The 18,107-nt window shown below is 54.3% G+C and overlaps 1 protein-coding gene across 1 annotated transcript; it reads right to left on the bottom strand.

The window, feature by feature from the left end:
• Positions 1–646: 646 nt before the first annotated feature.
• CCT7 (chaperonin containing TCP1 subunit 7) lies at positions 647–15,898 on the bottom strand. Its single transcript, XM_043987963.1, has 12 exons — positions 15,748–15,898; positions 8,972–9,125; positions 7,854–7,960; positions 7,200–7,325; positions 6,624–6,676; positions 6,168–6,339; positions 4,156–4,320; positions 3,584–3,772; positions 2,710–2,807; positions 2,166–2,298; positions 1,602–1,808; positions 647–995 (listed from the first exon to the last, which is right to left on the bottom strand). Exons 1-12 carry the CDS (start codon positions 15,751–15,753, stop codon positions 777–779), a joined length of 1,629 nt encoding a protein of 542 aa, XP_043843898.1. The 5' UTR covers positions 15,754–15,898; the 3' UTR covers positions 647–776.
• Positions 15,899–18,107: the final 2,209 nt, after the last annotated feature.

Raw genomic sequence — 18,107 nt, 5'->3', positions numbered from 1 at the left:
GCACAAGGGTCAAGTAAGCAAGGACCCCTAGTGGTCCTCCCCCCATGCTGGGCGGGGGAGGTGGGGTCCTCTTCCCACTGAGGCCTTTGTCTTAACACCCTCCCCAAGGGGCAGCCCATCCGCTCCCCAGGGTAGGCTCCAGACACCAGCAGGAGCCGCTGGACTCAAGGTCCCCTTCCTGGCTCGCAGCCCTTCCTTGTCCACGCTGCCCTCCCACGGGACCCCAGAACTGAGCACAGGCGGCCAGAGGACCAAGGCGGACCCCTTTGTCCCTCTGCCGTGGGCCACAGCAGGGCTGCCCCCAGCATTGGACCTCGACATGTCACTGCTGCTCCCCCCACTGTAAAAGGAGGGGGGCAGGGGTGGGGTTGAGCTTCTAGCTCAAAGGCCGGGGCACCTCAGATGCCCCAGGAAAACCCTCCCCACATTCAGTCCCTGCCCATCCCACAAGCTAACAGCCTCCCAAGCTCTGCCCCGCCCCTGCTCTGGCCGGGGCGGGATGAGGCCAGCAAACATCCTACCCAGGCAGCCTGTGGCAGGCTGGAGACTGAGGGCCGATCCATCGGGGAGAGGCCACCCCCTCTTCCGGAGCCAGCAGAGGAGCAGCCCCTCGCATCGGGTCCAAAGAAGCCACCCTCAACAAGACTCAGGCCTTGAGTTTTATTTAAATAACCTTCCGGGAGAACAGAGTCAGGCGTGTTTGTCCCCTCTTGCCCCTCAACCCCAGCTAAGTGTGCCCGCCCTGCAGACAGATGGGAGAGGCAGAAGGGCCTTCTTCAGTGGGGGCGCCCCCGGCCACGGCCACGGCCCGCAGGGGGCCCGTCCACAGTGGAGCGTGGGTTCTTGATGGTCTCGTCCACAGACACGATGAGGCAGGCGGCCTCAGAAGCAGCCGTGAGGGCGTTGATGCGTACCACGGCGGGCTCCCACACAAAAGCTTCAAAGTTGTCCGCTATGTCCTCATTGTTGATGTCCACACCGTACCACATGCCACCCTGAAAGAGACAGGACCCTCCATCAGCCACACAGGGCCACGGCCAGGGGCAGGGGTCTCAGGCCCAGACACCAGCCAGGGCCCTCTTCAAAGCCAAGGGCCCAAGGAACGAGCAAGCTTGCCACAGCCTGGCCAAGAGCCACGGCAGGGACAGCCTGGACGGAGGCGCACCAGGGAGGCCCTGCCCACGGCCCCCATGCCAACATCCACCACCCAGGACAAAACCCAACACTCACACCAGCAGGACTAGAGAGGGGTCCACAGGGGCCCACAGGGTCCCGGGGCTGAGACATTAAAATAACTTGGATCCCGCACATGGGCACAAGGTTATCTCGCACCCAGACCACACCCATGGATCCTCTGGGCATAATGAAGGACGATGGTCAGTGTGGTCTGATGTGTGAGGAGTCACCACTGTATAAACAGGAAACCACCTCAGCCAAGTAAGCCTTTGTAGAATGCGGAGGTCCGTGTCGTGTTCCCCCCCCACCCCCGCTCTCGGGAGACCCCATGACCTCCCAAGGTCAAACAGCAAGTATGTGGCAAGGCCAGGCCATGCTGTCCGTCCCCCCCACCCGGACCCCCGGGTGCAGGGTGGGGCACCCACCTGGGCGTGCTTGGCCCGAAGCTTGTTGAGGATGTTGGTGGCATCGAAGCCGGCGTTGTCGCACAGCTGCCGGGGAATGATCTCCAGGGCCTTGGCATAGGCCCCGATCAGCAGCTGCTGCTTGCCTGGGATGGTCCTCGAGTAGTCCCGCAAGTACTTGGAGAGCTCCATCTCAATTGCACCCCCTCCTGCCACCACTGAGTCATTCTGAAGAGAAAGCATGGCCGACAGTGGGGCAGGATGCCCACGGGACCCGCTGGACCAAGAGCCTCCAGGAGCAGGAGAGCTGTGCCAGCTGTCACTCTGGACTGGACACGTGACCCGCCCCTGCGAGAGCCCCCAACACAACCTAAGCAGGCATAACCTCCCCACTAACCATGCCTGGGATGCTGCCGACACGAGGAAGCTGATGTCCCAGACCTTGACGGTCCCCACTGAGCAGGTGCCCCCTCAACCTCAGCGGGACACGTTTCCTGCCCCGCCTTCACCCCACCTCCCTCTCAAACCTCGAGCAGCGGTCCCTCTGCTGTCTGGCCTCCCATGTCCCCAGCCAAGGCCACGCACCTTGATGGCTCTGCGCACAATCATGATTGCATCGTGGAGCGAGCGCTCCGTCTCCTCCATGAACTGCTCGGCGCCCCCTCGAAGGATGATGGTGCAGGTTTTGGCCTTGGGACAGCCGGTAAAGAAGTTGTACCTGGGGATGGAGAAGGCCCCAGGACAAGCCCCCATTCATTCTTCTGCCCACTCACCCTCCTCCAGCCTGCCCAGTGCTCCCAGCAGCAAGGCTGGGCTAGGACACCCCACTGCCAGATCTCTCTCCCCCAACCCCCAAATCCCCAGGCTCTGGTGAGCAGGACAAGCCTCCTGGCCCAACCCAGACACACACACACACACACACCTCACCCACCAAGTGCAATGGCAGCCCCAGGATTTCAGAGCCAGCCAGCAGTCCCATGCCCGCTGACCCTGTGCCCAAGCGTGACCCTGGCACCTTGCCTCAGTGCTGCCCATCAGTCCCCCCCACCCCCTACCCCCCCCCCCACAGAGCCAAGCTCCCTGCGTCTCTGCTGACTACAGCGAGTCAGAGCAGCCCAAGACCCCTCACCTCTCGCCTCCAATCTGTGTCTCCTCAAACAGCTGACAGCTGCCCAGCACGTCCGGGGTCAGAGAATTGACACTGGTCTGGATGGAGCCCCCACAGGCCTGGGGAGGAGAGAAAGCAGAACCGTCAAGGCCTGAGCCCAATGGCTCTCCTCAGAGCCCCTCCCTGCCCCTGCCCCTCCCTGCGCCCCTCAGCGCAGTCCCAAAAACGAAGGGACAGTGGATAGAGCACCAGCCCTGGAGTCGGGAGGACCTGAGTTCAAATCTGGCCTCAGACACTTAACACTTACTAGCTGTGTGACCCTGGGCAAGTCACTTAACCCCTATTGCCTCACTAAAAAAAACAAACAAAAAAAAACGAAGGGAACAGCTACAATGCAGATTGTAGCTCTCCCTCCTCAGGGAGCGAGAGCCCAACAGAGGAGCATGACATACAGTCACTGGGCACGCTGGTGGGGGTCCTGCCTCTGAGCCCTGCCCTGCAGCTGTGTGGATGCCTGGGGGACTCTCCTAAGGGAGGGGGGAGCAGCCAGCTCGATAGGCTCCCCCCAAACCACGGCAGGGGAGCCTGACAAAAGGCCTGGGCCACAGCATTCCTTGGGATTTCAGGGAGCAGCAGACGCCCTCCCTAATTATACCCTGCTTAGGATGACGGGAAAATGAGCTCTCATCGCAGGCCCCACACTTCAGACTCAGGAGTCAGATGGCCCAGGAGCATGCTGGGGGCTTGGGAAAAGCTATCTGGGGATCAGCCATTCGCCTCAGAGCCTCCCTGGTCACAAGGTAAATGGAGTAAGGTTGGGCTCCACAACCTCCCAGCAGCACCCATGGGGGCCTAGAGGCCACCCGCCCCACCCAGAGCCCCGCCCAGCAGTTACCATCATGGTCCTCCGCAGATCCTCCTCCGGGACACGGCCAGCACAGAACATGTCCCGGTCAGCGAAATACTGAGTAGCCACATCACCAATGGGAAGCTTGGACAAGACAACTTTGGCCCCCGAGCTGTGAATCTTCTCTAACTTGTCATATAAGATGTTCCACTCAGCGTCTACGATGGCCTGGTAGTCCTAAGCAAAGGCAAGAACGAAGGCTCAGGGCCCAGCTCATCTTTGCACCCCACTCTGGTCCTTCCAATCTGGGGGTACCAGCCAGCAAATCAAGCCCCGAAAAAGGTCAGAGACCACCATGAAGGATGTAACCCCAGAGAGGAAGACAGATCCCCCCAGCACAGGCACAGGGAGGGCCCGGGTCCCTGCCGCCTCCCTCCGGCACCCCCAGAGATGCCTTCGGAGAACCACGCCCCTGGTCACAAGGGTGGGAGCTGACCGGAGCCTCAGGCACACTCCTTGCACCCCACTCCTACAGCCCAGGGGTGAAAACAGGGAAAGCAGCATAGACCAAGGAGCGATCGTGGGCTGGCGGCCCACCGCTTGGGGCTCGCAAGGCCCACCTCCACTGTGTGCACTCGGACTTCGGCATTGTCCTTCTCGGCCTTCAGCTCCAGCTCGACGTTCAGCAAGGCGATGGTGGGGTTGGTGTACTTCTTGGGCTGCATCTCAAACCCAGCATACGAGAATGTTTTCTTGAAAGCAACACCGGCCACCAGCTGGGACTCCTGTAACAAGTGTGCGAGGTGAGGCCAGGAGCTGGGGAGCAGAGAAGCCACACCAACCCAACTCCCCGGGACACTGCCTCCACCTCAGGACACTCAGTGCAGCTGGGCCAGCAGCTCCCAGGGCAGCCCCTCCCCCATAAGGCTCCCTCAAATGGGTGGGACACACTTCTCCTTCTGAGAGTCACTGCCCTGGAGGCCAGCAGGACCCCAGACTCTTCTTCAGGGTATGGTCTCCCTACACCCTTGTCAGCTTCCCAATGTCTTTCCAGATGTGGCCCGGGCAACCACAGCCTACCTACTCATTCAGAAAACCAGGCCTCCATTCAAGGGACCCAGTACTGACTGCATAATGCCAGGGCCCCTGGCTGACCTGGAAGGTCACACCCGATTCACCAGATCCCAGCTTTCTCCTTGAAGAATTAGGAACAGTCTAGAAAACACCTGTCCTACCTCAAAGGAAATCGCACCGGTGGCCTTGTTTCCCTTTAGAATCACACTTTATTTTAGGAAATGTTATTTCATTAATTTATTCATATTCCTGTGCAAAGTGTGTCTTTCCTTAGATTTTTTTTCCTTTTAAAAAAAAACTACTGGCTGCTGAAGTTTCCTCAAATAAGCATTTCTCTGTAAAGCAGACGAAAAGCCAAACCGCATCTTTCCCACTTGAACTGCTGCTGCCTCGGGCCGCGAGCACATGTGACTTGGGGGGCTGCTGGCTGGTGTCACCGCCCCCCACCCTCAGCCTCCCTCCTCACGGTAGGGGCCTGTCCTTCCCAGGGCCAACATTCCCACTCCACGGCCATTGGGCAGCTCAACCCAAAGTTGCTGGTTCTGTTTCCTTTAATGAGCCCCCCGGAACCCCTGAACCACCCAGAATCCTCCATGCAGGAGGCAGAGCCTGCTCTTAAGCTGGGCTGCACAAGCTCAATGTGGGAATGGCCTGGTCGGTCTGTGGCCTCTGAGGAGGCCCCGTCCCCTTCCTCAGCTCACTCGGACCCCTGCTCCAAGTCTCAGCAATGTCCTCCAGAAGACACGATGGACACGGAGGGCAGGCCAGACCTTATTTCCTCCTCTTCCTCTTTTTTTTTTTTTGAACAGGCAGAAATCTGTTCTGTGTGACGTACAGAGATCTCTGTGATGGTTTCAGAGAGAAGATTTAGGGAGAAACGTGGGTCTCCTCAAGGTTCAGTGACTTGCAGTCTTCTTCCTGGCCACTCGATGCCTACAGTACAGGCCACTTCCTCTTCAGAATCACGGTCAAGCCGCGAGCGCAGCCCACAGGCGAGGGCACGGGCAGTGTCTCCTCTGCCCAAGGCTGGTTCCCTCCCCATTCTTTTCTGATGACCTGAGTCCGTCCAACACTGCCCACTCTTTTCTGCCCTCACCAGCCATCAATGGCATTCTCTCACGACAGGGCTTTCACCCGCAGGTGACCTCTGATGGCCACATGCCCAGCAAGACTGGCGGCCGGCCAGCAGCCCCCTGCAGCGCGTATGGCTGTCTGGATCTGAGGACTCCAGCACTGTCATTTCAAGTTCAGGATGAGCCAGGTGATCTGACACGGCAAACTGCTTTCAAAGATGGTGCCAACAGTGGCACAGCCATTAGAAGAGAGCGTCCAGTTGGCTTCCCTTAGCCCAGCTTCTACCAAGTGGGGTGGCTCAGAGACCGTCCACAGCGCCCTGTTCCCCCAAACAAACCCTGGCACGGGGGCCGAGGGACCGGCCACGCTACCACACAAAACCACGACAGATTCACTCGGCAACTTTCGCACGTCACCAGTCCAGAGTGCCCAGATGACACGGACACTGAGAGCCCCACGGGCCTTGGGCGACACCAGCACTCACCTCCAGGGCACCGCCCTGAACCTTCTTGATGCCAATCATCTTGAGCTGCAGCAGGTCATCGAGCATCATCACAGCATCCACCACCATAGTGGCGAAGGCGGCTTTCTGCTGGGAAATCAGCTTGGAACTCAGCGCGGTCACGGCACACTTCTCAAGCAGTCGCCTCTGTTCCCTGGCACACACGGCAAGTCAGGGCCCAGCCCTCAAGGGCCGCCTGCCCCCTCCCCTCCCTGCCAACCCTTCCCATTCCACCTTTCAGACGCATCACCGGGGACAGATGGTGCCTGTGGGCCCGAGAGCCCCCAGGACGCCCATTAACTAAAGCCCACGGACTGGCACTTGGCTCGAGCTGGGCTGCTTCCTAGAGCACCCCAGGCCCATGTGCTGACTACAACATGTTTCTGCGTCTGACCTGCCCCGGAGGAACCTAGGACTTTGGGGATCAAGCAAACTTACTCTTTGTCTTCATTCTTTACAGTCACAGCAATCTCCTTGATCTTGTTAACTGCCTGCCGAGAAGAAGGAAAAAAGCCACTTCATTTGGGGCCCCAGATGTTTGAGCGTGAAGCTGCTTCTCACTAGTCCCCGTGAATGAAGGTCCTTTCAAGGCCCTGCCCCTGCCCTGCCCGCTGTGTCGGGGGCCAGGCCAATGCCAAAGGCTGGCCACGGCTGGGAACTTCCAGAGGCTCTGAATCAACTTCAAAGCACTTTGTGATTTGACAACACCTTCAAGTACGTCTTCAATTTACCCTCACAATCCCGCTGAGTCTGGACAGGAGCTAACACCCTACGAGGGGACAGCCTTGCCCCCAGCCCCACAGAGAGTTCAGGCCTGGAGCACAGTCTCCTGGCTACTGTTCCTAATGTTCCTCCTGTCTACCACCCCAACCGCAGACCCGGTGTGTGGGGAAGACACACAACCCTGGCTCGGGAAGATCAGGAGCCACCAACTGTGGCACCAGGACATTTTCTTCTCTCCTAGAAAAGACAGTAAGCCCCGGCCATGTCCACCACAGCCCAGGCTTCACCTACCAGCTGTGTGGCCGTGCGGAAAGCCCGAATGATGATCTGGGGGTGCAAGCCCTCCTCCACGTAGGACTTCACTTGCTTCAGGAATTCTGCTGCCAGCAAAGTCACTGAAGTGGTCCCATCGCCAACCTGCAGCCACAAAAAGGCTTTATTCCCAAAGCTCAAGTGGCCCTGCCATCTGCCCCCACCGCCCCCCACAGTCAGGGCCGTTGGGCTGGGTCCCTCCCGGGGCTTCCCAGGCAGAGGCTGGAAGAGCTTAGTTCTAGGGCCCAGAGGGAGCCGGGGGAGGGGGGGGGGGTCATACGGTCCAACACGTGACCCAGAGAAGGGAGTGACTTGTACAGGGGCACAGGCAGGACTTGAATCCTAGAGAGACCATCTCTATTCATTTGTTCACAAAAATCCCTTTTACCACAAAGTTTAACAATTAACAGGCACCACAGAGGCAGCCTGAAGGCTGAGAGAAAAGCTTTCCAAGCCCAGGACGGGGTGTTCCCTCATCAGCCCAATGCCTGGCACACAGTAGCTGCTTAATGAACTGCCTAGCCATTGGTGGATTCACCCAGGACTCACACCGGCCACCGAGCGCAGTGGTGCTCAGACACTGGGAGGTGTTACTGTCCTCCCTTTCCATCCTGTCCAGGCTAGCTCCCTCACCTCAGCATCCTGGGACTTGGCAATGTCCACCAGAGTCTTTGCGGCAGGATGGACGACATCAAGGAGCTTCAAGATGGTGGCACCGTCGTTGGAAATTGTTGCTTTGCCTGGAAGGGACAGCAATGGGTTCAGGCCATTTTCTTTCTTTCTTTTTTTTTTTGGGGGGGGGGTGGTTTGCAGGGCAATGAGGTTAAGTGACTTGCCCAGGGTCACATAGCTAGTAAGTGTCAAGTGTCTGAGGCTGGATTTGAACTCAGGTACTCCTGAATCCAGGGCTGATGCTCTATCCACTGCTCCATCTAACCGCCCCATTTTCTTTCATCACATCCAACCCACACCCAGACGCCGGGGGCAGCAGCAGACAGGACCATGGCCACGGCTCTGACGTGTCAAGTCCACAGTGGCTGCCTGGCCACCCTTTCCTCCAGACACTCCTCTCTGCACCTCACAAGTGTGGAGCATAACGTCACCAGGCAAAGACAATCCTGGGGACGCCACATGACTTGGGGAAGGGGCTGCAGGAGCATCCCTACCACATGTCACAGAGGCAGCATGCCACCGAGAAGAGAGCACCAGAAGGCTTGGGTTCCAATCCTGCCTCTGACACTTACTAGCTGTGGGACCGAGGCAAGTGACTTCACCTGTGTCTACCTCAGTTCTCTCCTCTGTAAAGGGTCATTAGGGCCCAGAGAAGGGGCTTCCAACTTCTGGAAAAGCAGGCCCCAGCCTCCTGGGGCCACCAGGCCAAGCGTGTAGGAAGGCAGGCAGCACGGTCACTTACCCTGCATCAGGGTAGCCACAAACATGGCTGTGCTGCCTCTACTTCATTAAAGAGGCCTTCCCCGCTCCTTTCAGCCAGCGGAAATCCTCCCTCCCTCCCTCTGCAGGCCCATCTTCTCCAGCTCTCCCAGATTTTCTCCCCACACTAACCTCCCTGCCCTGGGAACATCTCCCACTTCCTCTCTGTGCCCCCACACTGGTTCAGTGTCTGTGTTTTCTGCCCCCTGTGCAGGGTTTTTCCTTCCTACTATCCGTCACCCTTCAAACAGCCTGATGAAATGACCTCTACGTGTGCCCTGAGAATGGGCGGCCAAGAAGAAAGCAGTGCCCAGACTCACCTCTGCCGTCGACGATGAGCTTGTCCATCCCTCGGGGGCCCAGGGTCGTTCGGACGGCCTCTGCGATCACCTGGCAGGCGCTGATGTTGCTGACGAGCTGAGGGATCCCTTGGGAGCTGTCCGTGCCCTCCTTCAGGAGGATAACTGGCGTGGGCTGCAGAGAGAGAGAACGGACCAGGGCCAATGGGTAACCAGCAGAAACAGCACATGCGACTATACCTTTGGAATGGGTCGTTTTCTTGCCTTCCACAGGTAGGAAAGGGAGAGAGTATGGAACTGGAATGTTTTTAAACTTAATTTTCAAAGAGATTTAAATACACCCTTCACCCTCCCCCAACCCCATCCTGCCAGCGCTGCCTCCAGGAAGAATCAGGCCACTGGAATTGGGATGAAGCAGGAGGGAGGGGACCCTGTCCCTTAGATCCCTTGTCTCAGCATCACAGCTCAATCAGAAGAGCAGATGGGGCCCCAGGGAGAGCCATCAGTGCCAAGCGCTTCAGGTGCGATCCAGGGATGTTTACCACAGAATGGTAACCAGCTGGCAGCTGAGGGGTGGGGGGGCCGAGGGTGGGGGACAGCCTTCTTTAGCTTCTTAAGCAAACACCAACCCGCCCATAGCCCAGTGTCCTTGGTCAAACCCCTGAGTTTTGATGCCCTTTCGAGCTGACACCATAGAACTCCCCCAGTAAGGAGCCCTAATGGCTGGCTGAACACCATTCTATATTGTCCAGAGGTGAGAAGAGATAACCAAGAGGTTCCTGGAGTCCCCAAAGTCACAGTACCGGGGATGTCGAGGCTACTCTCCCAAGACATTCTTCTTCATCTGCAGGGACTCCCTGGGATTTAAAGCAGCGAGACGCCTAAGAAAACTACTTAGCATTTATAAACACTGCTCACCATGTGTCAGAGGAAACGAGACCTACCAGAGGGAGAGCAGGCTCAAAGGCACAAGATCTGGGTTCAAATCCTGCCTCTGACAAATGGAGACTGCAGGACCTTGGGAAAGTCCCGTTACCTTCAAGGCGCTAGACCACTCTCTAAAAGTAGCAAGCTGCCTTGGTGGAGGGAGAGTCATCAGTCGGGCCTACTGAACACCAGTGAAAGCACAGGTGATACTCCCATCCTCCACGCGCCAAGTTGGAAGGAGAACAATCTCTGCCCTCCAAGAGGACTCACTCTACCAGGGGAGAGCCTCCCTTTTCAGAGCCCACTGTGAGCTGGTGAGCTCGAGCTCTCTAAGAGGCCTGGCTGGAGAAGCCAAGTCCGGAGAGAAGCTTTCTCTCCTGCCTTTTTGGCTGTTTTAGGTGCCTGAAATGCATCAAGCACTTCAAAAATGCTTGCTGAGTGACCTAGAGGGCTCCACCATCAGCAGGGACCTGGGCTTCTCTGCCACACCTCCCGCAGTGACCCCAAGGCACACAAGCATGACTCCACCCCTAGAACTGGCGCTGGCCTTGGGCTGGCAGGGGAAAGGTCCATGAAGAAAGGTGGGCCAGGAATTACCCACCTGCCTAGGCGGCCAGTAAAGGCTCTGAGTCCAGGCCAAGGTCAAGTCGAACACAGATGGTCAGGCCAACAGCGAGGCAGCTGATGGAGAAGGTGTGGCTGGAGAACACAGCAGGATCCCCAAAAGGGCCTGCCTGAAGGCAACAGTCCTCAAGGTCTCCCCGACCACTGCACCCCAGAAGAACTTGGGGAGCCCTGGGAGATGGAAGCAGGGACAGAGGCCAAAGGGGAGGGAAGCATCCACAATGCCTCCTATACACTCCCCAGATGTAACAGGCAAGGAAGAAGAGGAGGAGAAGGAGGAGGACTGGCACTCACGGCCTATGACGCTATCAAAAGGGAAGGCCCTGCTGTCTGTCAGGAGATCAGCACATCCGTCCAGATCTTGGACAAGACAGAGACTCACAGCTTCTGAGATGGAAAGGGTGCCCAGGGCCATGAGGACCCAGGCACCCCGCATCCTCTGAAGAGGAAGTCTGGACAGTCAGAAAGCCTTTCCTTAGCTTCCGCTGGAGCAGAAATCTGTATCCTGAACCCCCTTCCATCCCCTATCAAGGAGAACAAGTCTGGTCCCTCATTCACGAGATGGCTAGAACGTGCTCATCCCTCAAAGTAAACATCCCTTTCAAGCACTGTCTTCAGATGATCAATGCCCTGCCTACCACATGGTGCCCAGAACTGTGCCCACTGGACCCCAATGTGGCCTGGCAGGGCCAGACACCAGGAAGGCTCCATCACGTCCTTAGTCCTGCCCTGCTCTGTGACCTGTTTAACACAGCTTGCCTTCACAGTAGGCGTTTTCCCCCCAAAGCTCTCTGAGGCAGGGGTTCCCACCATCTTGAGAAAGAGGGGGGCTGTCTTTTTAATAACAAAAAATATCAAAGCCTTCTGTGTAACAGTCATTTTTCTAGTGGTTTCTGTTCATTGAGAAAATGCTTGATGCAGGGGAAGCTAAGTGGCGCAGTGGATAGAGCACCAGCCCTGGATTCAGGAGAACCTGAGTTCAGATCCAGCCTCAGACACTTGACACTAGCTGTGTGACCCTGGGCAAGTCACTTAACCCCCATTGCCCCACCCAAAAAAAAAAAAAAGAGAGAGAGAGAAAGAAAATGCTGGATGACAAAGAGCTACCCTGAATTTCCTAACACTTTTAAATGAATGGGTGTTTTTTTCATCACAACACAGACACACATTTTAAAAAAGACAGACACAGAGTGTGCTTAGCTCTGGGGGTACAAAAAGAGGGAGAAGAAAGTCCCTGGCCCCGGGTAGGCAGGTTTGCTGCATATCTGGATCTGCAGTAATTCTGCAGATTTCTGGAGGGAGGAGCAGCTACAAACTCCAAGACTCCATCCAGCCTCAACATCCCATGCTCTGGTGGCCCGCTGCCATCCCACTGTGATCCTGTGACTTGTACAAGCTGAGAACTTGGACCTCTTACCCAGTCATCAGGACAGAAAAATAGGTTTATTAAAGCATACACTGGGATGTCGAGTGGGCCAAGTGCTTACAATCTAAACCAAACAATCCAGAGAGCAGGAAAGCCACAGGACCACGTGCTGCATAGAAACAAAGGAGGAGAGCAAGGACAACAAGCGTGGGCCCTAGAAAACTACACAACAAAACTGCTTTCAGTTACAGGGGCACTTTCCCTCGGGGTCAGTTTATTAAAATTACCGCCTACGTTAGACTGCCACTTAGGAAAGCTGCAGATTTAGCACAGTGGTCAAGCTTGACTCCAGTGGAGAATGAGGCCTTCACCACAGGGTGGCCTGGGAACTGAGGGGTGCAGAGCGGAGGGCACACATGGAAGGAAGCCTATGGCTGAATTACTGTTTTCTCTCTTTTTAAATCTCTGGAAGGAGGGATGGCTGAACAGGGAAATACTAGCCACAAATGGATATAAATACAAAAGCCATCAATAATGTGTTTATTTCTATGTGTCCTGGGCTTTTTCTCTTTTGTTGTTGTTTGTTTGTTTTTTCGGGGCAAGGAGGGTTAAGTGACTTGCCCAGGGTCACACAGCTAGTGTCAAGTGTCTGAGGCTGGATTTGAACTCAGGTCCTCCTGAATCCAGGGCCCGTGCTTTATCCACTGTGCCACCTAGCTGCCCCAGGCTTTTTCTCTTTTATATTCAGCTGTAAAGCCCTTTAAGGTTCCCAAAAACCTCAGGTGGGTATTATGCCTATTGGTGAGATGAGGCTGAAGCAGAGAGGTTAAGTGACTTTCCCAAGGTCATACCTCTAATAAGTCAGAGAAGAGGAAAACAAGGTGGAAAGCCAATGCCTTGGATTGGAACTTGGACTTCATATTTCATTTTCAGTTCAATACACATCAAATGCCTACTTTGGGCAGGAGGATTTTAGGCCCCGGGGATGACAAAACGGAAAAGAAAAGTGACCTGCCCTCCAGCAGCTCCCATTTCATAAGCTCTCAAAGGGAAAAAGGAGGGAGAAGCCAGACAAGGAGCCTTAGGGAAAAGTGGGGAAAGGATGGAGGGGTGAGAGCCTTGCCCTGGGCTGAGTCCTAAAGGAAGGTCAGATGAAGGATGAAGATTATCCTGGGCATGAAGAGAGAGGTATCCAGAGAGGAGGGACTGAAGACAAGGAGACTTTCTTGGGCCCAGGCAAGAGAAGGGAGGGATGAGATACGGCAATGCAAAGAACAGCACATGGGGCCACTGAGGGGCGCCTGGACCTCCCCTGGCTGTTGGGGGCCAAGAGCCTGGTGGAACTGGGGGGGGGGGGGGGGGGACGGATGACTCTGTCCCAAGAACGTCCCTCTCCGCTGCAGCTTTGGGCATTCTCTTCCTCTGGACCACTTGTGCCTGGGGGGGTATTGGGTTGCTGATTTGAACCTTCGGGTGGACCAGCTGGGACAGTGGGGCCCTCAACAGACCAGACAGGCCAGCCTGGAGGTAAGGCCATGAATGGACAATCAGGGGGAACTGTCCAGAAGCGCTCCTCCCCCATCTGGGAGAGGAACTGTGCACTGTCATTGCTCTCCACCCCTTGGAATTCCCTGCTCCCTGTTGAGGGTCAGCTCGGATGCCAAGGCCTAATATAGATCTTTATCTATCATCTGTGTGTGTCTGACAGTATATGTATTTGTTGAGGGAATACCACAGGTTTATAAGGTATCTTAGAGGCAACTAGGTGGTAGAGTGGGGCAGAGCCCTAGACCCGGAGTCATTGTGTGACTCAATTTCCTTATCTGTAAAATGGGGATCTTCCCAGAGTTGTTGTGGGGATGAAAGGAGATAGCTTTTGTAAAACTATCACTTTCCCCATGACAGAATTGTGGGGACCAATTTTTAATTGGGGAGTGTTAGCTAAATGGCTCGCCGCAATATTGAGGCAAGGAAGGAGACCGGCAGCCTCCCTCAAAACAGCCTCCCTCAAAACAGAACAGGATTTATTTTAACAAGAACTAACTTAAAAAAAAACCAACAACAAAAACAGGATCAGTAGGATCAAGGGAAAGGAAATAAAATGGGGAAAGGGAAATTATAATACCTGTAAAGATACCACTGCCCAGGAATCAGCTGAGAATACACAGAACTCCTGTGGTTCCAGTGTCCAGCTAGAATGCCCAATTCTCCTCCCCCAATCCCAGAAAAACCCCACCCTAACCCTCACTAGGCTTCCAATCATTATAATTTTGCCAGGCCCATGCAGGTGTTGGGGAGTGGTGATGACATGAGGTGCCAGGGCCATGGCAACAGCTACAACCAGTGGGTGGAGCACCGAGCAGTTTGCGGAGCCTGTGGAGCCCAGGCATAAAAACCTCAAATAACAATTCTTTACAGAATATAAGCTCTCTGAGGATTGTGTCTATTTCCCTAGCACAGAGGGCAGCTTTAAAAAGGAAGAGGGGCAGCTAGGTGGCACAGTGGATAGAGCACTGGATGGGGAGTCAGGAGGACCTGAGTTCAAATCTGGTCTCAGACACTTGACACTTACTAGCAGTGTGACCCTTAACCCCAATTGCATCACCCCCCCCCAAATAAAATAGTACAAAAGCATTAAAAATAAATAAAAAGGAGGGGAGGGGAGAATGTTGGAGGAATGGATGAGAGCCAGACCTAAAGATCTGAGAATCATCTCCATAGAGATAATTGAATCCAAGTGATAGAGATGAAAGACCCATGTTCAGTGGCCAGAAAATGGATGATGAACCAGCAAAGGGGCCTAAGGAAGAGGAAGAGAGAAGGGCAGGGAGAGGAAGAAATAGTGAGAAGAGAGGAAGAAGAGGCAGAGGATGTAGGAGAGAGGCAGAATGATCGATGGGTGGGGCGGGTGTCAAAGCCCCCACCTAACAAATCACTGTGGTCCAGTGACATTTATACCAGGCATGAAAGGCTGGGTCAACATCAGGAACACGATTAGACAATGTCCATAAAGAGCAAAAATAAATAAGAAAGAACGCGGCCTGCGCAGGCATGAATGAATGAATGACCAGACTGAACGCCCAGGGCAGGGACTTTCTTCAGCCTCTCTTTGCACCCTCAGAGCTAAGCACAGTCTGTTATACAGTAGGCGCTCTATAAATGCTCATTGGCTGGCTGGAGGCAGCCGGTTAACAGCCCGCGACAGTTGCAACCCGTTGGAACTTTGGGGTCGATGGGGTCCAACCCCTTCCTCTTGGGTTAGAATTCAGAGGACCAGACTGAGAGGCCCGCGTTCCTCTGCCCTGGGTTCGAATCCCCGGCGGTATCCTAGCAGAGGTGGGGGCAGGACAGGCGCCTCCGTCTCCCTCTCTGAGCCCGTTTTCCCCACCGTCTCTCTGCAGCTCCACAACTACCCTCGGGTTCAACACAATTAGTTCTCTAATAACCCTCGTGGAACCCCCCCGCCCGGACTACAGCTCCCAGCATGCCCCGCGCCCGGGGCCCGGCGGCTCCTTCAGGGCCGGGCCCCGGAGCATGCTGGAAGTCCGAGTCCCGAACCGGCCCCCCGCGGCGCGCTCCTTCCCCGGTCCGGGCCGACCGTCCCCTCCCGGCGGCCTCCCGGCCTCGGCCCCGGCGCCGCGTGGCCGCCCCGCTCCCGATCGCGGCCAGCCGCTTGGCTCCGGCCCGGCTCGAGAGGCTGTGCCAGGCCCCAGGCCGCGGCTGGGCCCAGAGCGCGGCTGTCGCGCCGAGGCGGCCCCGGCCCCGCTACACCGGCCCCAAAGGACGCATCGGGGCGCGGGGAAATCCTCAGGCACCACCCCCAGCCGCCCGGCAGGCGCCCCGAGACGGATGGCAACGGATGGAGCCGGCGGCCACTCACCATCATCTTGGACTGCGAATCGGGAGCCCTCCGGTGGCCCGCTGCTCTCCCTACTCTGGAAGCCTCCGGCGGCCCACAATCCCTCGCGCGCCAGCGCGGCCCAGAACCTTCGGCGCGAAGCCGTTGGATGCGCTGAGCCAAGGGGCGGGGCCCTCCTGTGGCTCTATGGTTGGAGCTTCCATAGAGTCGCGAGCGAAGGAGAGAAGGGCTCCACGGACCTCTAGGCGCGCGCCCTCTTCCGCTGGGAAGGAAGAGGCTCCACAGGCAGAGAGGCTTGGAATCTGTTCCCTAGACGAAATATGCAAAAAGACTCTTTTTGGACATGGCCAGTTACGAGTTTTGCTTGATTATACTTACTTGTTACAAGGGTTTGGTTTTTCTTTTCTTTTTTCCGGGACGGGAGGGAGGTGAGGGGAGAAAAAAGAATGCTTGAAAATTGGAAAAAAAAATTCAATACTTAAGTCGGTCAATGATCATTTTAGTAAATGACTATATGCCAAGACTGCACTAAGCTCTGGGGTTGTATAAAGAAGTAAAAGTTCCTGCCCTCAAGCAGTTTACAATCTAATGGAGAAAACAAGCAAACAATTATGTACGGACAAGGGCAAATAGGAAATGGTGGAAGAACTAGAATTAAGAGACTGGAAAAAGCTTAAAGTTAATTTTAAACACATGTTGCCTAGGGGCAGCAAGGTGGTACAGTGGATAAAGCCCTGGATTCAGGACGACCTGAGTTCAAATGTGGCCTCACACTTGACACTTACTAGCTGTGTGATCTTGGGCAAGTCACTTAACCCTCATTGACCCGCAAAAAAAAAAAAAAGAGAGAGAGAAAGAGGAATGGATGAATAAATATATTATGAATAAATTAATGAATACATAAACAGAACAAATGAATGATTAAAGGAACAAATAAATAAGTTAATGAATAAATAGGCAAATGAGTAACTAAATAAATGAATGACTAAATGGACAGCTAATAAATAAATGATTGTTATTGATAGATTTTGTTTTACATTGCCTAAATTTGTCCCCTCTAAACCTCCTCCTCCCCCTCCCAAATAACAAAGAATAATAATTTTTAAAGAAAAAGAGGAAGAAAAAAAATCAACAAAACTGATCAAAACCAAAATATATACAGTGTTTCATACCCATGGACCTTATACTTTATAAGCATCTTTTTTCTCCTTTGGAGCCTTGCTTGTTCTTTGTTAATTTCATAACATTTGCTTTATCACTGTTGCTCTTTTTACATTGTAGCCATTATATAGATTGCTTCCTTGGCTCTGCTAATGTCACTGCATCAGTTCTTGTAAGCCTTCTCATGTTTCTCTGTATTCATCATATCCATCATTTCTTACAGCATAATAACATCCTATTACACCCATGTACCACAATTTGTTATAGTTATCATTATTATTAGTCTTCTTAATTTTGTAGGCATTTTTTGTTGTTTTGGGTTTTTTTACTACTTGATAACTATATTTCAATATAATTGGTTTCCTTGATAATCATAGGTGTTTTCTTTCCTTTCTGGGGCGGGGGGGTGAGGCAATTGGGGTTAAGTGTTTTGTCCAGGGTCACACTGCCAGTAAGTGTTAAGTGTCTGAGGTCGGATTTGAACTCAGGTCCTCCTGACTCCAGGGCCAGTTCTCTATCCACTGCGACACCTAGCTGCCCCAGGTGTTTTCTTTTAAGCATTTAAAAAATATGATTCTCAGGAGGAGTCCATAGACTTCACCAAACTGAGAAACTCAAAACAGAGAGGGGGGGGGTGGTTAGGAACTGTGATCTGAACCTAATCTAGTCAAACTCCTCATTTTTAAAAATGAAACTGAGAGGGGCAGCTAGGTGGCACAGTGGATAAAGCACCAGCCCTGGATTCAGGAGGACCTGAGTTCAAATCCAGCCTCAGACACTTGACACTTACTAGCTGTGTGACCCTGAGCAAGTCACTTAACCCCCATTGCCCCGCAAAAAAAAACCAAAAAATGAAACTGAGGAAGTGACGTACTCAATGATACATGAAGGAATAAATATCAGGAGAGGAATTTCAACCTATGGCCTCTGACTCCAAAGCCAGCACTGTTGCTATTTGCTGTCTGATGTATTGGAAGGAACTGGCTTTGTTGTCTTGGTCTCAGGAGATCCTTGCATCTCTGGAACTTACTAGCTGTGTTACCCTGGACAAGTCAGGCTATCTCCCTGAGACTTAATTTCTTCATCTGTAAAATGGTCAGTGAAGTTCAAATGAGATCATGTATGGAAGTGTTCTCCAAACCTTAAAGCAGTATATAAATGCTGATTACTTTTTTTTTAAGTGAGGCAATTGGGGTTAAGTGACTTGCCCAGGGTCACAC

Source organism: Dromiciops gliroides, chromosome 2, assembly GCF_019393635.1.
Source record: "Dromiciops gliroides isolate mDroGli1 chromosome 2, mDroGli1.pri, whole genome shotgun sequence".
Taxonomy (NCBI): Eukaryota; Metazoa; Chordata; class Mammalia; order Microbiotheria; family Microbiotheriidae; genus Dromiciops; species Dromiciops gliroides.
Note: the sequence above shows the minus strand (reverse complement) of the source record. Positions and strands in the feature narration are given on the sequence as shown.

What these genes read in the sequence shown, in the direction of transcription:
- CCT7 (XM_043987963.1), bottom strand. An exon ending in TTCAGGGCGGTGCCCTGGAG is followed by an intron (nt 4,321 to 6,167) that starts GTGAGTGCTGGT and finishes CACTTGTTACAG; the next exon opens with GAGTCCCAGCTGGTGGCCGG. An exon ending in ACACAGATTGGAGGCGAGAG is followed by an intron (nt 2,299 to 2,709) that starts GTGAGGGGTCTT and finishes CTCCATCCCCAG; the next exon opens with GTACAACTTCTTTACCGGCT.